The sequence below is a fragment of the Odontesthes bonariensis genome, chromosome 5 (assembly GCF_027942865.1).
Source record: "Odontesthes bonariensis isolate fOdoBon6 chromosome 5, fOdoBon6.hap1, whole genome shotgun sequence".
Lineage (NCBI taxonomy): Eukaryota > Metazoa > Chordata > Actinopteri > Atheriniformes > Atherinopsidae > Odontesthes > Odontesthes bonariensis.
Window position 1 is genome coordinate 22,815,655 of NC_134510.1, and position 24,548 is coordinate 22,840,202.

Below are 24,548 nucleotides of genomic sequence, written 5' to 3' on the forward strand. Positions count from 1 at the left end.
AAGGACACATGTGAAGCTGATGCACCACTCATGCTGATACTTTTTTTACAGTGTAAATTCAAAAAATGCTTCGGCTGTAAGCACGTGTGCTACCCTACTCACACATTTGTTCCACTAATTTTATTCATCCCTCAAACCTGAAATTAACCCCAAAATATTTCACAAATAACAGCAATTAACTTAAGAGAGAAGAAAGAGGACCCCCTCCCCTCACTTTGGAGCTTAAGTGCATCTTTATGGAGCCTCCCTTTAGCTCATCCAGAGCCCTGAAGTAGTGTTTGCATCAGCTGATTAGCCTCCAGTTGTTTCACTCCAGCTGCTGTTATAGATGTAAATGTGCTGTCATATTCATAAATGCGCATGAGGATCAATTTGAGATTCTCTTTGTTAACTTTGCAGTAGCACTATCACTTGGAGTTTCATCCTCCATCCTCCTGAGCTTCAGCATGAAGCTCTTGGCAGCGTCAACTCTGCCACAACCTGTTGTTCTTGATGTTTGCACCTTTCTTTGAATTCTGTCTCCCCAACAAAGCACATTATCAAGACATAATTAACTCTGTCAAAGCTATCCATGTAGTGAGAGCAAAGTTTATTCTCCAGCTTTTCTGTTGAATTCATGAAAGAGGGAGAAAAACAGACTGATGGAGAACAAGAGAAGCACAAGGGGAGGGAAAAAGAGACAAGGGATGTATTTTCAAGATCTAATAAAAAGCAGACCTCACCCAGTCCCCCTTTCTTCCGACCGAGGACTAAATTCCCATGTGCATACAGTTCACCCCCCTCCTCTTTCTCTTCACCTCATGCGCACAAGCTGACAACTCGGAGAGGAAAGTGAGCATCAGAGAGATTAGAAGCACGAGTGATAGCTGATCAGTGGACACTGATGATAATATATTGAATAGCATAATCAACACGATATAGACCAGCAAACCTGCAATGCGCTTATTTTGTCCGATGAAGTTGATGAGAGCCATATGCCTCATCTCTTTTTGCAACAGCACAAGTTCCAACTCATGTAGACATAAATACAAGACACAAAGGTTTCACAACCGTAGCGCTTTCCAATCAAGTGACATCTGGGACCATCGCTTGGTAAATCTCATTTCTATTATTCACTGAAATGCTCACATGAGAAGTCATAAAAAAGTAACAGCAGTGAGCATACAGTCTGTCTCACAGTTTGTCCAACTAAGGCTGCCTGTCATGTAACAACACCAAGAATATCAGGAGTGTAATTATACTCAGTGGGGGCCCCAGGAAGTCTGTCACAAATGAATTTTGGCCCATGAGAAATAAAACAAGTTATTACAAACATGAAGTTTTAGAAAATGTTTCAGGTAACTTACTGGAATTGTCAAAAGGAATCTGTCTGCAGCTATCAGGCAGTCCTGGCCAGGGGCAGTAATAGACGGCTCCAGCCTCCACGATGCCTGGCTGAGAGGTGTTCGCTTTTGGAGCCCCCACCAGCACACTGATCCTGGTGGGAAAAGGGAAAAAACAAAACAAGGTATATGCAAGACATGCAGGATATGGTGCAACTCAGAATCTAACTGACCCAGAGATGTCACTTTCTTTTCCGTTTCAAATTCCTTGCCATTCATGCATGAGTTTACTGCTCATCTAAGCCCCACTAGAGCATAATGCTTAGATATAAAGATAAGCATCATCCACCTCCAACTCTTCTGTTGCACTATAATAAAGCAATTTCGACAGATTAAGCTTGTGCAGGTACAGTTTAAGAGGCAAATGACTTTTATATCACAACTTCTGCAGGACCCTGGTGGGACAGCTTCAGCCTTGATGTTGCCACTCACGTGTTCCTGTCGCTGGTCGCTTGATAGAAATCCACAGAATAACCGAAATAACTACCATCAGGTCCCCTGTAAACCGTAGGATGCTCCGCGTAAAGGTTAAAACTCCAAACTCCGTTTGGCGCCGGCCACAGCACACACATCACCCCCAGCATAAACATCCCAGCAGAGGAGGCACAATCCCACAAACGCTCCATCCTAGATGAGAGAGAGCTGCGCACCATTCCTAAAAAAAAAAAAAAAAATGCGAAAAAGAGAGCTTCCTCTGTGCAGGTGTGTTAAGTTTGTCCCGGGTTTAAGTTCTACGACTGCCTGTCTGTGGATGCCTGTACGCGCTCTGTTGCGCTCCCCCTGAACTGCCTCCTGACACCATTAAACCACCAGGTCTGCCCAGAGTCTCCGCTACAAGGCTGCACAGCCGCGCCCCCGCCCTCTGCACAAAACTTTACCCCCTACTCTCTCACACACACGCACACGCACACGCATCACAGGGTTCAAACCACATCTGAGCGCGCAAAGGCAGGCTGGCGCGTCACAGCTCCTTTTATGGTGCAGCTAAATCTTCTGGCTCATCCCGAAAAAAAAGATAAATTCACTGAATGATAATGAGAAATAAGTCTAGGAACGCATACGGTCACCAGTTAAATAAAACTAACTTAAATTAAAACACCTTTGAGGTTGCTTTTTACAAGCCGACCAGACCATTAAACAGGGCTGCGTTTCCTTCCGGTGACAATAACCTCTTGTAATTATGTCACTAATTATTATGTCGTCTTGCAGCAGAATTCTCTTAAGTGGCATTTGTGTGAGTTTAGGGCAGTTTGGCCCTCTCGCAGTTTCACTCAACACCAAGTGATTTTCCCCATCCCCGAGGTAACAAACCTCACTCGCTGAAAATAATATCCCGCAACGAAAAACGGTCTTAAAGAGGTGACAGGCCAGACCGAAGTGTTTTTGTATATTTAGCTTTGCACACTTAAGAGCATTTGTCTTGCGAAAGCGCGCTCCGTGCACGTCAGGGAATAAATATTGCACCCTTTTAATCAAACTCACAATCTGCTGTTTAAGATCCTGGAGAGTTTATTTTAATTAAACCGTACTTTATGGGCACATAAGTGAGGAATTAAACTATATAAGCGGCCACAAAGCAGCATTAAAGTCAGGTTTGGCGCTGAAGCTTTTTTCTGTCACCAGAAGATACGAAACAGGTGGGGAGGTGAGGTAAAGAGAGAAGAAACCCAAGCTCGACCTGCCAGGTGGAGACTTTCACACACCCTGCCTGCTTCATCCCACTCATCTATCCTATCCTCATTTTTTTCATCCCAACATAGACTTGGTGGACCATGTCTAGACAAGTTGCTGAGCATTTTTCATGCCGCATTGAAGCATGTGTGATTAAGACAGAGAGACTAGAGTACAGGAGAGGGTCTGGTCTTTTTCAACCGTTTCTTTGTAAATCAAACAAGAACAAAGAGGAGAAAAAAAAAGAAGAGAAAAGAAAAAAAAACTGCAAAACATGAGCAGACACAGATGTGTTTCTTTTAGTGACACTTACAGGCGAAAAAGGAAGATGATGGAGTGTGGAGGCAGCAGACTGTCTGCCGTGTTATGATCATCATTAGTCAGATGCCCAGTCTTTGAATGCCTCTCCACCCTTCCATCTGTAATCATTTTCATTTTACATTCAATAAATTTCTCAGTTACAGCATTGCTAGGAATACACACATGCTGTTCAGGTTACACTCCGTCAGTCTGCCAACGTGTTGTGATCAGAGATTTACTGCAGGTCATTCCGGATTGATTACTGCACACGAACAGTAGTGGTTTATATCTTTCACACACGCCCAGCTCTCTTTGCAAACTCACAACGAGCTGTGTGCTACGTCAGATTAGCTGAACATCCTTTCTCCATTAGAAACACATTCAGGATTTATTGCCACGCTGCTGTGTACAGATGCAAAGTGGGTTAAGCATTCGGTGCATGCAGACACAAATACTAAGTCAGGGTGAAGAATGGCAAACGCACTAAATGTTCTTCTTTAAACACCTTACTCCTATTATTACACAAAACTGCTAACATGCTAAATATCCCACTGTGATTTGCATCGTCCTACAAAAGGCCAAGGTTAATATGAAGCGCGAGTACATTTATCTGTCTGTAGGAAAGTTTTGGTGTTGGACAGACACCCATTTTCTGTCCCAGGGGGATTGCTTTGTTTACAGAGAGGTACTTCAGTCACCATTAGCGTCTGGGAGATTTAGTAAATGACTGATTTAGATTCTCTCCGGGACAAACGACGTCTGTCTGTACGTGATTCAGTGATGACGCTGCAAACAGATCAAACATCTGAAACCTGAGGTTGTCCCATGCTGGGTCAAAACATGATAGTCATGAAAGGAAGACACAGGAGGAGGATGTCTAAGATTTCAAAGCAACAAACTCAACACAGCATTTGAACAAAAAAAAAAAAAGAAAAAGAAGTGTTTATTCCAGAACCTTTGAGTGTGATAATAAATACACGAGCACTTGGCCAACATCCTGTTGTAGTGCACGAGTGCACACACAGAGCACCTAAACCAACTTCATCTCGGTTAAACACCGAAAACCCTCAGTTCAGATGCCTGAATCTGGGATGGTCCCTTTATGCTGTAAACTCTGAGCAGTGGAAGTGACTGTGTGTATGCGTGTGTGTGTGTATGTGTGCGTGTGTGTGTGTGTGTGTTCTCATATGTGCAAGGCTTTGGTAGGTTTTCCCTTAAACAGTCCTGTAGCTGGGTTAACAGTAGTGTTCCACAGTCGACTGGCTCTACATGTGGTTCAGCGTGTGCTTCGATGACACACTTACTGCTGAACCAAACTGGTTTGCGTTTCTAAACAGCTGTCTACCACCAAACTGTAGCAGAGGTTTGTCAGCACGGAGCACAGCTTTAGAAATAAACAGTCGCTCATTTTTTTTTTTTTTCTTTGAATGATAACATCATAAACATCCTGCGTGTCGATTACAAGCTAAGGTGAACAAGCAGTAGCACTGACTGCAGAGGTGAGTTTGCATTTGTGTGGAATGAGTGAGTAAGAATAAAAGGATGGATGTAAGACTTGAATCTGTCCATGAACATGTTGGTCTCTTGTGTGCGTTTTGTGTTCTTCTTGTTCTCATTCGTCTCCGTTGTAGGTTTCTCAGTTTTTGCAGTCCGCTGACCTTGTGGGGTCAGTGTGCAGAGGGGAAGCTGATTAGGGGTGTGTGGTGGCGCAGTAGTGGCCAGTCCGCATATACAGACTGCGTCAGTGCTAGTTGAGTGACGGAGAGCGGTTGGTGGTCCACAGCAACTCGATGTAGGGCCACTTGGTCTGTAGGCAGCGCTTCACTGGAGTGTCGTCAGTCCGAACCATTGGGTCCTCAAATCCCAGCACCACAGCTGTTCCCTCCACATACTCAACCTGTGGACACAAATACATAAAGCTGTATACATATACATAACATATACATTCATACACCTCATCTCTTTGGAGGCACTTCCTCTGAAGAGTCATGGGAGAAAAACAGAAGAGAGGTTGCTACTAAGCAGCAGGTTTCACCCAGAGACACGTTCACGCACACACCAGCTGCAGAGGACTGCTGCCGGAGCGTCTGTTATTTCCATCTGAAGCTGTGGGAATGGAATCGCCATCAAACCGTGTAGGCTCCTTGTGTGCGAGTGTGTTTGTAGGCGTGCGCTCTTGTGTGGGCATGCGAGTTGTGGCATTTCTACAACTTCAGGTAGAGGTACGGGTTAAAAAAAAAAAAAAAGGTTGACAGACCAGACAGAGTTGACAGATGAGGAAATTGATATTCCTGAGTACCAGATTAGTGCACAGCAACCAACAACATCCACTGACAATCATCCATCAAACTGAGCCAACTCAATAAGCTTGTGTTTCACCATTTATCATGGCGAGGCTGCTGACAGTTGCCTCCATGTTGAAATGACTTGGAGAAATTGGAGGCTTTGCCAGGGTCTTTGACTGTACAGACAGGCTATTAGGCTCGCAACAGCTACTGTTTATTCTGGAGTGGCCCTCTGCCTCCAACTGTGTGTATGTGAGTGTAAGTGTGTATGAATGATGACAGGAAAAGAAGAGAGGTAATTGGGAGAGAGGCAGAGAACATTAAAAGGAACCGACACCATTGGTTACTATCGGGAAAAAAAAAAAAAAAAAAAAAAAGCCTCCTTATGAAAGAGCATCTTACCCTCTCTTTGTGGTTAGACTGTTTAAGTCCATTGTAGTGGTAGACGAGAAGTGAGTCTGGGATTCCTGAATCCTGAAACACAGAGCGGAGGGGGAAAACGTGTAAAAGCGGCTCTGAGCAGACTGTTCTCACAGAGACGGGAGTAAAGACTGGCAGAGGCGGAAACATTTGCAAACCAAAAAGTCAAACACTCACATTTCTTTTTTTTTCCTTTTCGCTTGCAACCACAGCTTTGTATTAAATCCCATGTGTTAAACTTAAATATGCGTGTTTATTTGTGCACTGCAAAGCCCGACTCAGATTACCAAAAAGCAGCCGACACTACAAAAATGCTCGAGCAATGACGGTGAGCCAAAACAATTTCACATGAAATTGGCTTGAAGGTGCAGAGGGCTAACAGGGTGTGTTGTCTGAGAGCGTGTCCAGCTTCCCGTGTTTATAAGCCTATATATGAAACCCTAACCCTCACCCCAGTCCCACTTGTGTCTGAATGCGTGTGTGTGTCCAGTTGGCTAATGGTAGCGTAATTTCTCTGCGGCTTGAGGCCATTCCTCTGGTGAGTCCCTAAAGCCCTGATCACTTTAACACAGTTCCCCTCTATCTCTCCCTCCCTCTTCCTCACTTGCTTAATCTCGTAAAGGCATCTCATTGCGCTTTCTAAACTTCTCAGAAAAGTAACATCATATGATTGTGAGCACACATGCATTTCATATGAGACGCCACAGGAATGTTTTAGGCAAAAAAAAATGTATTTGCTAAAACAGTTCTCCGCATATGCTCGGAAAACAGACGTTTGTGTCATCCTCGTGTGTGTGTGGGTGTGAATGCAGCTCTTCTTCAATACGTTTGAACTGCGATACGGACCGAGTGGTTTGCGGAAGGTATGTGTCATGCACTTTGCGTATCTTTGAAGTGGGAGTTCATCTCCAGACACACGCATACCTGATCAGGGAAAAACTCCAACAGGAATGGGCCCAGAAGAATTATGCCCAAACTTTCTGGATCTAGCTTACTCTTCACCAGACTGACACTGAGAAAGCACAGGAGCAGAAGCAGAGATGTGAAGTTGATACAAAGAAAGCAGAGACAAGGGACAGAAACAACAAACAGTTTCAAATCAAATAAGGAGGGGGACACAGTAGGAGGGAACCAACAGCAAAGCACAAAATAACAAGCCGTGTGTATGACCACTGAGCCAAACTTACCATCACCTCATCGCTCAGTGTGGACTTATGATCCATGTTTTTGTCAGAATGTGTGTATGTTTTCATAAATACCGGGGTACAACTAAATATACCCCTCTCCAGACATTCCTGTGTGTTAGATCAGTGTTTTCATTGCTCCGTCGAGATAAAAAAAAAAAATCCTGGTCAGATTGCCCTTTTAAGGCAGTTGGGAGCGATGAGAGCGTTACACTCACACAGGAAGGAGGGAGAATGATCATTTCTTTATCTGACAATTGTTCTAAAGGCAAATGTGGAAGGATGGAATACAGAGTAGACACTGGACCTGCTGAAGTACCACTGAGCAACACTGCGAGTGCCTAAAAGCGTCAGATTTCCTGATCTACATTAGACAACGTGCACTGTGCGCAGATAAAAAGAAAGTCATCAAAAGGATCGATATAATATCTAATTATCATGAACAAGGGAGTCTTGTGAGTTGTTGGTGATCAATGAAGTTAGTCGTCTGTAGTCCGTTTGTTCTTCACACACTGGATGACCTCATCATTGAAAATAAGACGTGAGATGATGATGAAAAATGCCTTCATTGAAGCTGCCACAGTCGGTCTCTGTGCTCAGCTCATGTTGCTGTTTCCTCTCAAATGAGGTCAGCTGCTATTTATCTAGCCTGCGGTAAATGACACGATACATACACTTTCGGGTGAAATTTATGGAGAATGTAAAAAGTTTGCACTACAGTGATATTATATCTTGAGAGTAGGGCATTTAAGTAGAAGCGTGCACTGGTGATTTCCTCATCTCAAACAATTCATTGAAACAAAAGCCAACAACAGCGGTGGGTGTACCACAACAGAAAATGTCAACGTCTCAATAACTTGCCATGTGCCCTTGGGCATCAATTTGGCTTGACAACGACGTCTTGTGCAGTTCACAAGTCGACTTATTGTCTTATTGTCATTGCATCCCACTCTTCTTGAAGGGACGGCCCTCAGGTCATTGAGGTTCTGGGGTACAGAGTTACGAGCCCCTCCACGGCGACTCAGCTGATCCCTCAGGTTTTCAGGTCTGGAGAAATTGCAGTTGAGCTGGAGCATCCATGGAGATCAAATTAGGCCTGTGTTGTTCATGCAGGGGCACAATGACTGGATTCATGATGTTATTCAGGTAGTATGGACTTATCACTGTACCGTTCACAAAGTGTAGAGCAGTTCTGTACTGATTAGACACACCTGCCCACACTGTAACACCACCACCACCACCAAAGGCTCGTCTGGTGACACCAGTGGCTGATGCACAGCGCTCTCCTTTACGTCTCCAACATCGTTGGCGGCCTTCATTTCTGCTCAACGTGAATAGACTTTAATCAGAGAACATCAGAGTCCCACTGGTCCCTTGTCCAGCGTAAATGCCCCCTGGCCCGTGCAAGACGATGACACCTGTGCCTGGTGGTGTGGTCAGGTACCCTTGCAGGTCGTGTAGCATGCAGACCACTCTGATGTAAACGCTTTCGAATGGTCTGACGTGACACTCGGGTGCCTCTCACCTCCCTTAAATGTGCCTGGAGTTGAGTGGCATTCATCATCCGGTTCACACTTACAGGGCACCGTTCACAATCAATCAGTGTGGGATGTGGCCAAACGACGTCCACTTCTATGCCTCTCTGTATCTCTGTTCCAACCTGCTGATGACACTCTGTGACACTTTAAGCTCAGTGCTCACATCCGTCTGAGAACATCCCGTTTGAAGCTTCGCAATAGCGAGGTGCAGTTGATCAATTGTTAGGCGTAGTCTTTGTCTCATGATGTCAAAATGTGAGAGAACAGCGTGATGAAGAGGAGGACTGTTTAAATTCCAATTCTAATCGAACCAGGACATTTATTGATCGAACACCCGTTGTGAATTTTGCCGTTGAGCTTCCTTGTTGGAGAACAGCAACTTGTGCAAAAAGTACTGAAACTTTGAAGAGTGGGACATGTGCACTCAAACGTTTACAGAAGGTCACATCAAGTTCACCTGCAAAGGTTAGAATGCATTTTAGGGTCATCCTGAAATTTCACCCGAAAGCCGAATATCCCTAACAGTTTTTGTGAGTGATGTGCATGTATATGTGACATTTTATGACTTTAGACAGCTGATCATGGATTTGCTTTACAGATGATAAAAAGGAAAAAGGAGCCTTTATGGGCACATAAATTCTATTTTGATGGCCAGCATTGGTCAGCACTGGCTCCGGTCTACAGAGATCATTCAATAATAATATTTTTAATGACGATTTCAAAGTTTAGGAAGCTCTTTTAAATTCCATTTAAAATAATGTTTTTAAATCTTAAGAATTAATAATTCCTACAAATACTGAACAACATGAGAGTTGTAACTGCACAGTGACTTTTGCTGAGGCCAACTGGTGTCCACAAAGTTGGTTTATTACCATCAAACTGTCACAGCTCACAGGATATGTACGGCCGAGTACCTCGTTTCAAGAAACTTTCTTGGGCCTCATGTCTACGAGTCTTCAGTGACTTTTCCCATGCACTAAAAATGCTCCTTTTTAAGATGTAGGAATCCCTGCAAAATCTTGTTGTGGGGTATGAAATGAGACTCTCCTGTTTGCACTGCGGGAGTCTCCCCTCAGTTTGCTATGTTTCATTGTGATGTATTAGCCATCTGGGGGTCTGCAGATCAAATCGGTGGTCCAGTTACTTGGCAAGGCCCACGGCTGCAGCAGTAGAACTTAGTGTTCCTCAGAGGAGAACGTGCTTCTGTTTGAAGCTGCACTTTTAAGCATTTCCTCCATCTCTCGGTCTTTTCTTCCTGCTGTTAATGATCTCCCTTCTAAGCCTCCGTTTCTGACTTTCTTCCCTCTTTCTTCCTCGGCTTTTATAGTGGCCTCTCTCTGGTCTTGCTTTATAGTGGCCCTGGTAGTGAAACATGAGCACAGGGCTTCTGACCTGGCCTGGCCTTGACTTAAGAGAGGTAGAACTTTAGAAGCTCTACAGGTGCAACATGTGCACACACAAGCTCAAATAACACACATATACAAATATAAAGCCTTGACCACGCATGCACTTACTACTCAGGCTCCGAGACGAGGTCAAGAGCTTTCATCACATCCTCCAACAGAGACTCTGGGATGAAGCCATTATCTAAAGAAAGAGAGGACAAAAAAGGAGACATAAGGATAGACTGGCTCGCCAGCCTAAACACAAAGCGGAGGCTTTAACTGAAAACCAGGCAAAGCCTTCACCTAAACACATATGGCACAAGAACTATTTACATCATGGGCCTTGGGCGATGAACTCATCTGACACAACTTACACACACACACGGTGTCTTTTCTCTCTGAACTACATTCCATGGTGGGGATGATTGCTTTACCTGAGAGGAGCAGCTTTAAATGCTAACATGTGTTTTTTTTTTGCCCAACTTTGTCTGGCCGGTCACTTACAAGTTTTGTGCCACGGAGACATTAACATGCGAGTCTGTGTGGTCTGTTGTTTAGATACATGCATAAAACCCAAGTGCGTTGTGAAGGAAATTAACTGACAGATGCTCCGCTTGTTTTCTCACAAGCAAGTTCTTTTCTTGTCTTTCCAAAACCAGATGTTTCTCCTGTTAGAGCGACAACTGAGAGTGTGACAGTGAGCCGAGAGGGCGCACACAACACAACACAACACAACACACCAAACTAATATTGAACAACTGAGACCGGGGGCTTTTCTGTGTGGGTGCTGTGACTCACTGTAGTGTGTGCGAATGCATGTAGCGCTCTTTTTCCACATCACAGGGAGCTGTGCTGACTCTACATGTGATAGACAGATTTATGGCCCTTTTACACAGCACTCAACTGTATTGTGTATGAAAATGTGTGATGTGGACAGCATGTTCTCATTTTATGTGTGCATGCATGTGCACTCAAGGTTGTGGGTGCTCCAACTGTAACCGAAGTATGTGTTTGTGTGCAGTAGCGTGCATGGAAAGATATTGTCCATATGGTATGCAGAACGTGCTGGCAGATGATAGCAGAGATGATATTCTGTGCAGCAGAAAGAGATAAATGGAGAACAAAGAGACGGCATATGACAGTTATGTTTACATATCTATTGTAGAGGGTGTGTGAGCAGGCCAGAGCGCTCTTAGCTGGTAGAATTTATATTATGGGAACTTTGCATCACATTCAGATTTATCTCTACAAATCAGAACATGTTTCTACAAGCTAGTAAGTGAATAATGCTGTTAATGGTATGAAACAGCTTGCCTCGCTTCACAATAAAAAAAACCCCACAAAAGTATGAAGGTATGTGTTATGTCTGGCGAGTTAGTCGAGTCTCCTGAATGCTCTTACAACATGTGTGGCTCCAAGAGTGATAGTACAGTGCATGTTAAAGTCTAAAGACTGAGTCCTGACTTTTCTGCATTCTTCCCCGTCCTTCTCTGGTGTTCAGGAAAACATTACAGAGCAGATGTTAAAACTAAGTGTTTCATGTTGGTGTTTGTTCTGGTCTCTTTGTCATGAACACTCAAACAGCTCACAGTATAATAAGTGAACACAACATCAGTGAACTCTGCAGATGTCAGACTTTCATATCTTTTGACATGACAAAAAAACACGTAACTAATCTTTCTATTTATTTGGAGTGAATAAAGTAGGCTGTGCTGTCAGTAAATATATTATGGATATGGGCCTATGGAATTTTTGTTTTTTTATTTAGCTTCATTGATAATCCTCTCATGTCAGAAAGTACTGGCCACATTTCTTCTCTAGAAGCAAACATCTGATTGCTCCCTATATTATTTGAATGACATCATCTGTGAATCAATTCTTTTTATTAAAGAAAATAACTACTTCAAGCAAGAGTAAATCCTTTTTTTCCCCACGCTCATGCCTACCTTTTCTAATGCATAACTGCAAAACTACAGATAAACACAAGAAAAGTGAGACAACTGTGTTCTTCCCATTGCCTTTTACCCCAGTCACCTTGAACTGACAATAACAGAGAGAGAAAGGGGAAGAGAGGGGAAGAAGCAGAATGGTTGACTCAGCTGTTAGAGGAGCTGATCTCACCGATTTAAACAAAAACACTAGAGATGAGAAGACAGAACCCGACCCCTGGTCTTCATACAGAAGAAAGCAAGAGAACAACAGAGAAGAGGCAAGGAGGGCAGTGGAGGCTGTGAATGCATCTGGAAGGAAGACGGAAACAAAGAAAGCAGGACCGGGGTATTTTTCTCTCAATTTATGCGTCTCGCTGTGTGAAAGTTTGGACTAATTAAAAAACATATGTGGTTCAGGACTTTCATAAAGTAAGTGCACTATGTAGAGCAAAAACAAACACAGTGGGAGAAGAGTGAAAGATACACAGCGTAAATGATTCAAACGCTTGTTTTTCTTTACCTTCGGGATCAAACGTCTGGAAGACCCTCCTTGCCTGCTCTGATGGAGACTCTGGACCCACCAGCAACATATCCTATTGAAAGACAGGGCGATAAAAGACCAAAAAAAAAAAAGAAAAAAAGGAGACAAAGAAAGAGATGAAAGGAACAGGTTAGGAAACTGTGTGACACACTGAGGAGATTTTATCATAAAGTGACCAGAGAGATTTGCATTGGGACAGAGATCACTGGAGACTGTGGCTTCCTCAATAATGAACCAGTGGAGCACAGGGAGAGGAAACCTGACGATCATCGTCATCTACTGACATCTTATAGGCTATGATGTCAAACAAACTACTACATAAATATGACAAAAATCAACTTACAAGATCGCTCATTGTAATGGCTGCATGATGCACTGTTAACGTACATTAAGTATGCTCCGTTTAGTGTGTGTAAGTGTGCGACTGTGCAATCTAATGGGCCACAGCAATCAACCGACTCTATTGGGTTATTAACTGATCTGCTGATAAAGTTGGACAGCTTGTTTTCACTCCAAACACACAATCAGGAAATCGAGTCTTACATTTATAGACCGTGATTTGTGATAAGCTCTACAGTGTTTGTTGGTGAAGTTTAAAGAAAACAGTGCTGGCAGGGCATGATGAAATGAGGTGTGTGTACGGAACTACAAACATGCAGATTCCTTTTATGATAAGAGAACAATATAGAAGCGGATCGTATCAGCACTTCATCACTCTTACTTCACTGCTTCAGCTAAAACACTCAGTATTTGTTAATCTAAGCAATTTTGTTGACAGTTTAACATCAGAATCAAATATATTTCTACTCCACAACAGTGAGAGAAATCATTCACGAGCCTCGGAGGACCAAATGTTGCAAGGTACCCTGAAAATATTTTGCATGAATAGGAAAATAAAAAAAAAGCTCAAGGGACACAGAGACAATGAAAAAAGATACTTCCAAAAAAAAAAAAAGCACTTCTACTGCCTCAGACACATACACGCATATAAAAAGCGTAGGCGAGAGTAAAGAGTTCGTACTGTTCATCCATGAGTGTGGGTGGGAAGGTATTTATGACAACAAATCGCTGGACAAACACATAATGTTTTTGGAGAGCAAATGAGCCCTGCTCATCTCCTTTAACTGGCCTCTTTATTAAAGCTTGAGCCTGAGATCCACACAGGCTGCCTTGGTTTCACGGACCACTTATTACTGTACTCGGGGCTTACTCGAGGAGAAAGGGGCGTTCAGGGGGGACACATCGAGAGAGATGACTCCCAGCTGCAGGCTCTTCGAACGCAAAGAAAAACAGTCGCACTCCAGCGAACATGCAGCTCACATACGGTCCTGTCACACAGAGTATAGCAGGGGCCTGATGTGTTAACATTACAGGCTCCATAAATCCGACGGCAGATTTGTCATTAGCTAGATATGTCCGCGTTTCACTTAGGATGCTGGACAAGGGTTCACGGAGGAATTAAGTGCTGAAAAAGTAAAAAAACTGTTTTGATAAACTGTAATTTGTTATATCTTAACAAGGAAAATACGAGTCTCTTCCCAAAGCGACGAGGGGCTTAATTAATCTCAGGCTCCAGCTAGAAGTGCAGTGAGCCTCATGAGCTAAAGCACAAAACCACCTCGACAACTTACAATAACAGCATGCCAGTCACTTTACCAGCAGAGACACACAGGTAAGTGGTCGCCAGCAAACTGAGCACCACACACCATGATGACATGTATAAAAACACCAAAAGAACACTGAAAAGACCAGGAAAAAACCAGAGAGTTTAGATTGTGCACATGCAACAGCCGCGTAATGGCAGCAGAAATTACATGACTGCATGTTTCTGTGTGTGTGTGTGTGCGATGACAGGTCTGCTCGCTTGTCTTTGATCTGTGTTTTATTAGAGGCCTCAGGAAGATGCTGCTGAGTTGGAAAACAAGTCACGGAGCTAACGCACTCTGCAGGGAAGTGTGTGTCTGTGTGCCTCAGCATTTCTTCCTACTCCACAGTGAATTTGTGCTGGAGACCGAATCTGTGCAACACATACATTGTGTCCCCTGTTGACAAGTGTTTGTTTATGCTATAGTAGTGAATTATATTCCCTCGAGTGCTCATGCAAACACACAGACACACACACTGCAGCACCGACGTCAGCTCCTTTTAAGTGTGGCTAATGAAATCAAGGAGCACATTCCAAACTCTGCAGTCCGACCTTTTTGCACAAACCCTTGACCTGGACAACAGAGCACCAACAAGCGAATCAAAAGGGCCGAAACGAGACCAACACATACACACACAACCCCACTGACTTAAATATGCAATGTAATATGGAACGTTTGCTCTGAGAATTACAAGAATACTTGGACTGAAATCAAACATGTCTTCACCAATGAGTTCATACGTTTCGGAGGAAATCAGCCGTTGTGCATGTGTCTATTTTGCTCAATGATAGATCCAAGCCCATCCCACACTGTAATACACATAGTGCATTCAAGCTTGTGTGTCCTCCTCTTGTTCTATTATCAGGCCAGATTTCCTCCATGGCGCTCTCCTAGATAAAGTACAAAAGCTTGGCTGATAGTCACGTAACCCTCTTCATCCCTTGTGTCATGTTGTTTAAAGTCTGCGGGGCACGGCTTAAACTTAACCTCTTTAATTTGGCTTCTAGGAGTTTTCTGCTCTCCGGGCTGGTTGACAACCCTGGCCCGTTAGGCCCTCTTCCTTATTTATTCTTTCTTGCCCTCTTTACCTGCATTTTCCTGTGTTAAGTAGGCACTCCAGTTTGAAGTATTTCCCCTCTGACCCTTGACTTTTTGTTCATTCTTCCTCTTGCCTTTCAGCCTTTATCTCCTCATGCAGGTAGGTACTTTACGTAAGACAGGTAGGAATAGCACTTTACTAGAATTACGCCTTCTTTCCCTGCAGTCCACCCAAAGAGCTATTGTGTGTGCTGAGAGGCATTGAGTGGCCATAGAGTACGTCTAAAGGGATAGGTTTCAAAACAACAAAGCGGAGGTCTTGGACGGTGTCTCCTGCCTTGTTCCTGTCAGGTACAGAAAGCCTCCCTCTATGACAGACTGAAAGGAGGGTCTGTGTGTGAGGGCCTGTTATCGAGACTGCATGTGGGCTTGAATGTGTTTGTTTAGTTCACCTTAACCAGCATGTGCCCTAAGAGATCACGAGTACAAAATACAATGAGAAACGCGGTACATTATGATAGTTCGGTTTCTGTGTGTTAGATGTGTGACAGACTGGACAAAGCAATGATTTATGGAGCTGTCTTGGATGAGCAAAAGCGCGTCTCACTAGGCACCAGAGAGCAGATGAATAGCACAATGATGGGTCTTGTAACACAGTAAAACACTCGGGGGGAAAAGGAGGAAAAATGCAGCATGCACACACTGACAAAGATGGTCTTTCATCCTACCACAATGGCCTTTGGTCTGACCTGTCACAGATTATTAATGACTGTTAATGTACACCTCTTCATTATTTTGTGTTTGCGTGTGGCCCGCACCCACTGATCATATGAAAAACAGAACGTAATCCTGTTCCGAAGAACAAAAAACACCCTAAAAGCACCTGTAGATCCCCTTCCTGTAACTCTTTTTTAAAATATCCATTGTTCGCCTTTTTCTTGCCATCTTTCAGGACATTGTTTGATCTTACAAACCTTATTTTAAGATTTCATTTAATTCTTATCATGCAATGAAACTTTGTAATGTGAAATAATACATTGAATACTTCCTTGCATATGACAAAGGCAAAAGTTGCAAGTCCTTTCCAAATTTAACATGTTCAAATAGTAGTAAGCTTTGTGTCTTTCATAAATAAAAAGTGGTTGTCAAGTGTGTCTGGGACACAAACTCTTGCACTTTGGGAGTCTTTGAAGGACATCCTGTATGTGCAGACAGACGCTGGAGTCTACAGAGTCACAGAGCACTACAGCGGCTGCTCTTATTCCAAGTAAATCACTGACCCTGAGTACAACTACTGTACACATGCACACACAAAAACACACGTGCAACTCCCTGGAGAAGCGCAGATACAGCCTGTGAACCTCATCACTCAGTGAGGGCAGAGTAAAGAGTGATGAGAAATGGCACAGGAGGATCACCCTCCCCTCAGCTCCTTTCCTGAGTGACCACTGCAGTGCTCGTTTTAAGTGCATCCTTCCTCCATGCTTCCTTTCCTCTTCTTTCCTTCCCACGAGAGACCAATAATGTGAGAAGGTAGACTGAGATGTGCACGGGAATACACACGGGCAACCGACCTGCTGTAAGGCTGGAGCAGAAAGCTGCTTCAAACACAACAGATCTCTGAAACTCTTGTCCAGGTACCATTCCATGCCATGATATGCTCTCAGTTTTTTTCTCCCAGGGACACGTATATCAATACAGAGTGTTTGGGGGTGCTGTGGGCAGGGACCAAAAATCAAAATAAAAATAGAAAGTAAAACAAGCTTTGGGTGGGTAGATTAGATAAAAACACAAATGCTATTAAGCTGTTGGTTTAAAAGCCATAGTCACACACTAACTGCCACCCAAGGGAATACACACTTGTCCCCTGTGCCTGACAGAAGGAGCCACTGACACATCAGAGGCAGGGATCAGGTTTTCGGCTTTTGTGGGAATCGTTCTATATCAGAACTAAAAGCTACATAACCAGGTGGAATGTATTTATGTATCACAAAGCTCTGGAAAATGTGCTTCAAATTAGCTCTGAACACAGATCCCAGTTGAAGGACAAGGTCAAGCTGCATGAGGTCTACCAGCAGAGTAACCTTGCCACCTGACTTCCTCTGCCTCTTCAGTTTGGCATTTAAAAAAAAAAAAAAAAAAAAAAAAAAAAAAAAATTGTAGAGCAATTACTGCAAGAAAAATGTAGCATGTGCATGTTCAAAGTTTGGTCCCAGTCTGGACTGGAACAAATGTATCCAGACTGAAGATTTTGGAACCACGTTCGCTCCACTTGAGGCCACACATATTCAAGCACGAACCCAACGCTAATGCTAATCAGGATTAAGTTTCCTGGGCTCTGGAATGTGTGTACATAAGAACACGTCACTAGTGCTGGGGGAGTTGTAGCAAATGGGTAAGTCATCAGTGCAAGCATGACGGCTTTGAGTCATCACCGAACCAACATATGATACACGCAGCCAGCAAGGCTGGAAATTTATTCATGTAACTGAGCTTTTAATCAATGCTGTATTAAGGGTGTGGTTGATGAGGGAGTTGATTGGCTCAGAATTTTATTTATTTATTTCCCCCCTATCTGGTGCCATTTTCACAACAGCGTGGAGAATTGATTTGCTGCACCTACAACTGCCAGCTTGAAATCACAAGCCACAGCTGCATGTAATGTTACATGTTCCCTGATAGAGCTGATAACGGGGCCTGTTTGAGTCGGAGTTGGATGGGAGCACGCACACTTGCATATTCAAACATGCACAGCGGCAGAATATTCTGATGAATCATACCTCTAGGAGTGAAGTTTCCAATTGTCCCTCAGTTGGTTTGAGAATTCTACACCTGTAGATACATTTCCATGTGCCTTTTTCCAGGAATTCAAGTGGAACAACAAAAAAAAAAGCCTCCGCCACTTAAAAGCCATCTACTTTGATGGCTTAAGAGAGGACGCTGTAGCCCAATCACACAAAAAGAACCACATTGACTTAAGACTGTGCACAAGCCCAGGGTATTAGAATAATGTACATGCGGATGGTTTTTTGTGAAGCATTGTTGTTATTAACATGTCAACACTGAAGCATCCAAACACCAACTACCCAAACTGGGAGAATGGGCAGATCTAATAGTTTTTGCAGACTGAAACAACAAGATCCTCACTCAATCTTTCCTTGTATCGACTTGTCATGGTTTGGGTGTCATCTTGCTGGATTTAAGACAAACTGTCGGAGTTAGCTTCTGAGAGTCGGTCCTATGGACCAGTTCTGTGCAACAGAAAACCTGTGAAACAACATTAATCTGTATTGTTTGAATGAAACCGACAGCGAAGGCAGGCGAAGGTGGAGAATCTCACTGGAGTCCAAATTCAGCAATTTACATCACGGTCATACGTTCTTAATAAAAAAAAAAATTGTTTAGTTAATCACAGATGCTTGAGAAACTAAAGCTGCGCTTTTTGGGTTTGAGAGAGTGAAAGGGAGAGGGATGATGACAGCGTGTGTATGTCTGCATTTCTTGAGTTCATCTTTGGAAACTTCATGCTTGATAGGTAGAAAGCCAAGAAACAGCACCGGCCATATATGACAATCTCCTGCGCTCGTTTTTCCCTCCCCTCCCTCTGTGCCGCTCTTTTTTTCTTCCCCCCACCGCACATTGATATCTGATCTGCACTACATTAAATCTGTTAAGCGCATTCCTTATTTTGGTTTTTCTAACCTGCTGAGGAGACTGGCTTGTGTTACGCACAGTGTGTGAAATATTTGTAGGCTCTTTTTGGATGAGTGTATTGGACTTGCCTTCGTGAAAAATACAGAGAGATGAGTTTCACTGCCAAGAATCCAAATAGGGAACTTTGGAGACTTGAGGAATGTCCCGACCTGGAACAAACACACACAGAAAAGGGAATGTATAATAAATGAATTTCTATTTTCAGCAACTATATTCAGAAATCAGTACTGCCCGCAGTCTTTTTCATGACAAACATTAACGTTTCGGAACCCTCAAACAGCATCAGTATTTACTTCAAACTCATCTTCTCTTAAACGTTTTCGTATTTTTCTCTTACTCACACAAACAACATGCACATCACCAGGTCTGTTAAATCAGTTTTGAAAGCCCTCATAGTTACTTTGACATCCATCTTCTTAATATCAACCATGAGAGGCTCGCTTTTCTTGTTTTGCATGTCTCAGCTTAAGCTGTTTCGGGTTTGTTTGTACTGGCAATATCAAATTAATGACAGAAGTTCCTCTTTTTCATGATTTACTATTAATAAATGTCTGTCGAAGTAAATTCCACGTGTGCCAGAAAATAAAAAGCATTCTTTTTTAAATAAAAAAACCAAAACCAATTCTCTTCAGACTCACAATCAACACCTGCTGGACAATTTGCTTATATGTCTTACTTATGTTCTGGGAGTGATCCACGGTGCATGGGTTCGTACCTTGCAGTAGCGCAGTGACTCCATAAGCGTGAGGAAGCCCACCGATGCTTGTTTATGAATTCCATGTAGTTCTACAAGGGATAAAACGGGTATATAACAAGAGTAACAAAATAGGAATGCTTTTTCATGTCAAACTGCCACTAATTGTGTTTTCTTTACAATGCTGTGGGATTTCAAAATGATTACCCTCGGGTGAATATGGTTTATATCTGGGACCACAAGTAGAGCTCTGCTGGTCTGATATGCATGTGTCTGTTATGTGGATTTGCTGAGTCTAACTGTTTGCATGTAGTAATTTCACGTTTCATCATTTCAGTTTTTAAGTCTTACTCATGCCAGAACATTCCCTGTCTCCGTCCCAGACATTAGAGACAGCATGACCAGTCACAAGGAGGTTCACCAGGCTCTGACTGCGAAAGGCAGAAATAAAAAGATAGTAATGCAACTTTTCGCACGAGACACATTGCATTGATGGCTTCATCAATCCGGGAAACTTATGGCATTCGGTCATTCACACGTTGGTCTTTTTTCCCAGTAATTTCACCGTTCATGCAGACATGCCTGTGAAAGTGATGGATACTGACACAGTGAGCATGTTATACTTGTGACTGGTGTGAGATTTAAATCGCCCAGTCGCCCACGGCTACAACACAACAGTCCCCCACAGTTTTCTGACAGTCACGTCACCATGACAATTCACATTAGTGTGCCAGTACAACGAAGAATGGATGTAGCGGAAAATATCACAACATGTTTAATCTTATTGAACAGTCACTGTTCCACTACAGTAACAGCACAGACGTTACCAACTTGAGAAAAATGTGATGTTTACTTCACGTGAGGATACCGCCTCTGCCCCATCGCAGCAGGTTGTCAAAAAAAAATCATCACATAAAACTCTACGGTCCATATAGTGATTTTTGTTTTCCATAAGAATTCACATGAATTCAACAAACAGAGTGTTGTGTTAAAACCAAATGGCAGCAGGTGTGACTGTGATATACGGTCAGACAAAGAGCAGAGGCTTTATCTACACTTCAAACACTTCTCTTTCATTCATTGATCTGAAGTGCTCGGGAAAAAAACGACTCAGTGCCAAAGCTAAATATTGTAAGTATGACCGTGGAGGAGGAAAATTTAAACAGCACTGTTGTTTATTTAATGTTGCGCCCTGTCGAATTCCTCTGAGCAGCTGATTATTCACCCACCGCTGCTGTGTGTGTTTATGTTCATTAATGCGACTGCAGCAGTTCACATCTGTCCTGTCCTGAAAGGGATATGTATATGTTAGTGGGTCCATCCTATTCAGATTTCTGTCTCAAAATGTTAAGGAAACACCCGAGAGTCATTCACACATGACACCAACATGTTCAGTTGCCACCAGATGGAAAGCAGAGCACGAGGCTCAGGAGTTAAAAGTCTTTGCATAGGGAAGGTAGATATCATATAAACTATACAGCCTAAATAAATCTTGACAGAAATGTATAGCATTCATGTCAGCCTAATACATGCAGATAAGCGGTAAAGTGTTTTTATACCTTCCATGACCATGCACCGGGTCTATGAGAGGCTCCATTGGGTCCTGAATCTCATTCTTAATATTCTCAATACCCTGCAGAGATGACCAGAGGACAAAAATCTCCATTCAATATTTGTGTATTTAGACATCAATGAATCCAGCTTAAAGATAACTTAAAGGACAAAGCACAGTGCATAAAAAAGTACATTACTAGTTTTGGAAACCAGAACTTTTTAGTTATACTTAATGGACACTTTATTCAAATCCCCCAGTAGATATAGCAGAGAACAATTTAACAATGCCCAATCAATCTTTAATGTCTCTAGCCATCTCTCCCTCCTGAGCATTTACTTTTCCTTACCTTTGTGAGGATGACAGAATAAAGGAAAAGCAAGACTCCATAGCACCCCCTCCAGGAATGGGAGAGGGACAGCACGTCTTCTCTGAGTTCAGACACTGACAGGACTGTTCGCTTGCTGCAAGGACAGACACAATTATCTGGATGATCTATGACACACTCACAAACAGATCTTTGAGGTTTTAAGAAGCAAGAATCTATGACTAGTGCATTAATTTAGTTAGTCATGCATTGATTCCCATTAAAAATAAGGAAGAAATCAATTAAATGCAAAGGGGGACATTAAAAAAAAAAAAGACCATTGTGTGGAACGTTGTCCTTCTTTTGCTACACCTTTGAAAACTTGCTAATGAAGCTGTCTGTCTTAGTTAGCACGCACTTCTTCAATGTGAGTCAGCACTGCTTTCTGCTGACTATGGTCTCAGCTGACAAGCGAGCAATGTGATGACATTTCAATATTCCTTCAGCGAACCCAGCTCTGCACATTACTTACGTGTGTAAGAAAGGTAGTTCTTTTTTTTATTAGGCAATCAATAGAAGTGCTGAGCCAACAAATTGTGAGCAGAGAAATAACTAATTCAATGTGAAAGCCAAGTCTTGCAGACAAGACAAATCCACACCTCCTATATCCTCTGCTGATAACATCTTCTGAGAAATATGTAGGGTGTCTAACCTAATACTGCATCTTGGAAATTGTAAAAAACCAGGGTTTGTGAGGTCCTATAATACCTTCAGAGCACCTACCGTATTATTTAATTCTGAGATTATATGGGGTGAAGATAGTTACCAAGATGACTTGCAATATCAAGTGTCACTTACTGCAGAACACTGTGAAATCGCTCAAAGTCGATGTCCTCTGCAGTCAAAGCAACTAGACATAAGAAGAGATGAAATCACTAAACGATTAAAACAAAGTGTTTACAACTTACTATTTTTCTAATTAACTGCAAAGACAAAGCTTCGGTGAACGAGTGAGCACTGATGTTTGTACATGCATTATTACTTTTAATGTGAATTCCTTGTGCTAAAGTGTCAGATGTCAGACTCACTAGGTTGCTGTTCCTGTGGTGGCTGGCTGCTCTCAGGCTCTGGCATGTCCTGCGTTTGTGACTGTGACTGCGTCTGTGTTTTAGGAGGTTTACTAGTGTGTGGGCTCTGCCCCTTGGCCCAGGTCACCAAGCAGAACCCTGTGGAGGGACTGGCACAGGCAGACTCGAGGATTTCACTTAGTGTTGAACACAGGGCTGTTTTCTGCTCCTCCTCTAAGAGACAGAAAGATATAACAAGATTTTTTACACAAATAGACCGAGAAACAACAGCACATTCAATGAATTGAATTTTTGTTTTGGGAATCTACCTGACATTTGTTTCCAGTTTGAACTTTCTCTGTTAAAGAGAATGTTCTTTAAGAGGAAAGCCTGCAAAGAAACACAAAATAAGCCTCCAAAAGTGCAAGAAAGTATTCCACTGTGCAATGTCCTTGTCTTCCTAAACACTGTGAGAAGCAGCAGTCTTTTATTGTCGTATGTGATCACCTAATGTTTAGGTTGTGAGAAACAGAAAGCAATGTTGATGTGTAGACTTTGAAGCTCTGGTAATACTGAAAGGAAACTGAAATAGCCCATACCTGGACAGGTGCAATTACAGCACATGGCCCTCCTTCAAACTGCTCCAGTGCCGTCTGCTCATGTTCACTGAAAACAAACCCTGTGAATAGAGACAGAAAAGAACCTTCTTTCATTCACGAACAGGCATAGCGATAATCATCACCAGTATTCAAAACAACCGCATACTAGTTTGATCAAGAGGCTTTAACTCAAAACACCAGTAGTTGAATTAACTCCTTGATATATCTCATCATAAATAAACATCTAAGTTTTAAGTGAAATACTATGCGTTCGCTGTCTTGCATAAACACTTGATATTGTGATTCCAAGACGAAGAAAAAAAAATAGTCAAACCTTGGGTCCATCTTCGGAAGATGGAGGCAGACACTCCTCCACCAGATGGTCTCCCCCAAACCAAATCCACCACCTCTTTATTTAACTCACTAACTGACATGTTTGCTTTGAGTGAGGGCAAATCCTCAGGCCCTCCCTTTTCAGTCCAACAGTCAAGTGGGGACAAGAGAGGTCTGTTGAAGCCAACTTGACAGCTCTTTTTAATGCCAACAGTCCACTTCTCTGGGTAGGTTGCGCCTCTGGCATTGGTCACAAGCTACCTGTGTGAAACAACTCCGTGTGACGTTAGGGTTCGGCAGCAAACTGGCGGATAGGAATGATATCAACGTCACCCCATCAACCTAGAGCGATGAGTCAGAAATATGTTAGGATTTGTTTTCCTTTAATGAGCAACGACTCAAACCATATACAATACTCAGCTGCATATAAGGAGACAGTGGCGCCTTTTAGGGCTTACAACTTGGAAACAGAGGAAATATTTCAAACTCGCTCCGTCTGCAGACGGTGATCAAGCTAAAAGCTAACGGCTGCGTTCACGTCAGGTGATTACATCGAATTATAAGCAATAAAATAATGGCAACAGGGTAACGGTTAGCTACTTCTATGGAGGCGTTGTTACCATGTTACACTGTAAAGAAAAAACAGTTACATTTGTAAAATTTAGGAGTTGCGCTTCCTCGGTAGTGTCAACACCTAGCATTAGCATTACAACTAGCAGCTTCTTTCATTGCTTTGTCATTCAGTTACTTCGTATTTTACAGCGAAGACTAAAATTGTATGAGTTTATGACTGAACATTTGTTCGTTACTGATGAGCTTTTATTACCTTGGTTCACAGTCCAGTATTCGGGATGTCGAAATGGGTGTATTTTTGGGAGGAATTTCACCGTCAGCCGTGTCTGTCATTCGTTTATTTACAACAAATTGTAAAAGAAAAAAAGAAACGAATCGTACGTAGAAG

At 42.8% G+C, this 24,548-nt stretch overlaps 2 protein-coding genes across 2 annotated transcripts in view; both read right to left on the reverse strand.

Moving 5' to 3' along the window:
* Nucleotides 1-2,206, reverse strand: part of itga8 (integrin, alpha 8) — a 40,159-nt gene extending 37,953 nt beyond the window's left edge. The window contains exons 1-2 of the mRNA XM_075465406.1: nt 1,815-2,206; nt 1,347-1,477 (exon numbers count right to left, since the gene is read on the reverse strand). Coding sequence (XP_075321521.1) covers nt 1,347-1,477; nt 1,815-2,035 — 352 coding nt within the window. The 5' untranslated portion in view covers nt 2,036-2,206. The remainder of the gene's footprint in view (nt 1-1,346; nt 1,478-1,814) is intronic.
* A 2,057-nt stretch (nt 2,207-4,263) lies between these two features.
* mindy3 (MINDY lysine 48 deubiquitinase 3) lies at nt 4,264-24,518 on the reverse strand. Its single transcript, XM_075465407.1, has 16 exons — nt 24,414-24,518; nt 23,589-23,929; nt 23,255-23,334; nt 22,985-23,045; nt 22,677-22,889; nt 22,447-22,498; nt 21,631-21,745; nt 21,289-21,362; nt 20,081-20,160; nt 19,751-19,821; nt 19,104-19,184; nt 12,617-12,689; nt 10,295-10,367; nt 6,983-7,070; nt 6,041-6,112; nt 4,264-5,250 (listed from the first exon to the last, which is right to left on the reverse strand). Exons 2-16 carry the CDS (start codon nt 23,686-23,688, stop codon nt 5,101-5,103), a joined length of 1,383 nt encoding a protein of 460 aa, XP_075321522.1. The 5' UTR covers nt 23,689-23,929; nt 24,414-24,518; the 3' UTR covers nt 4,264-5,100.
* Nucleotides 24,519-24,548: the final 30 nt, after the last annotated feature.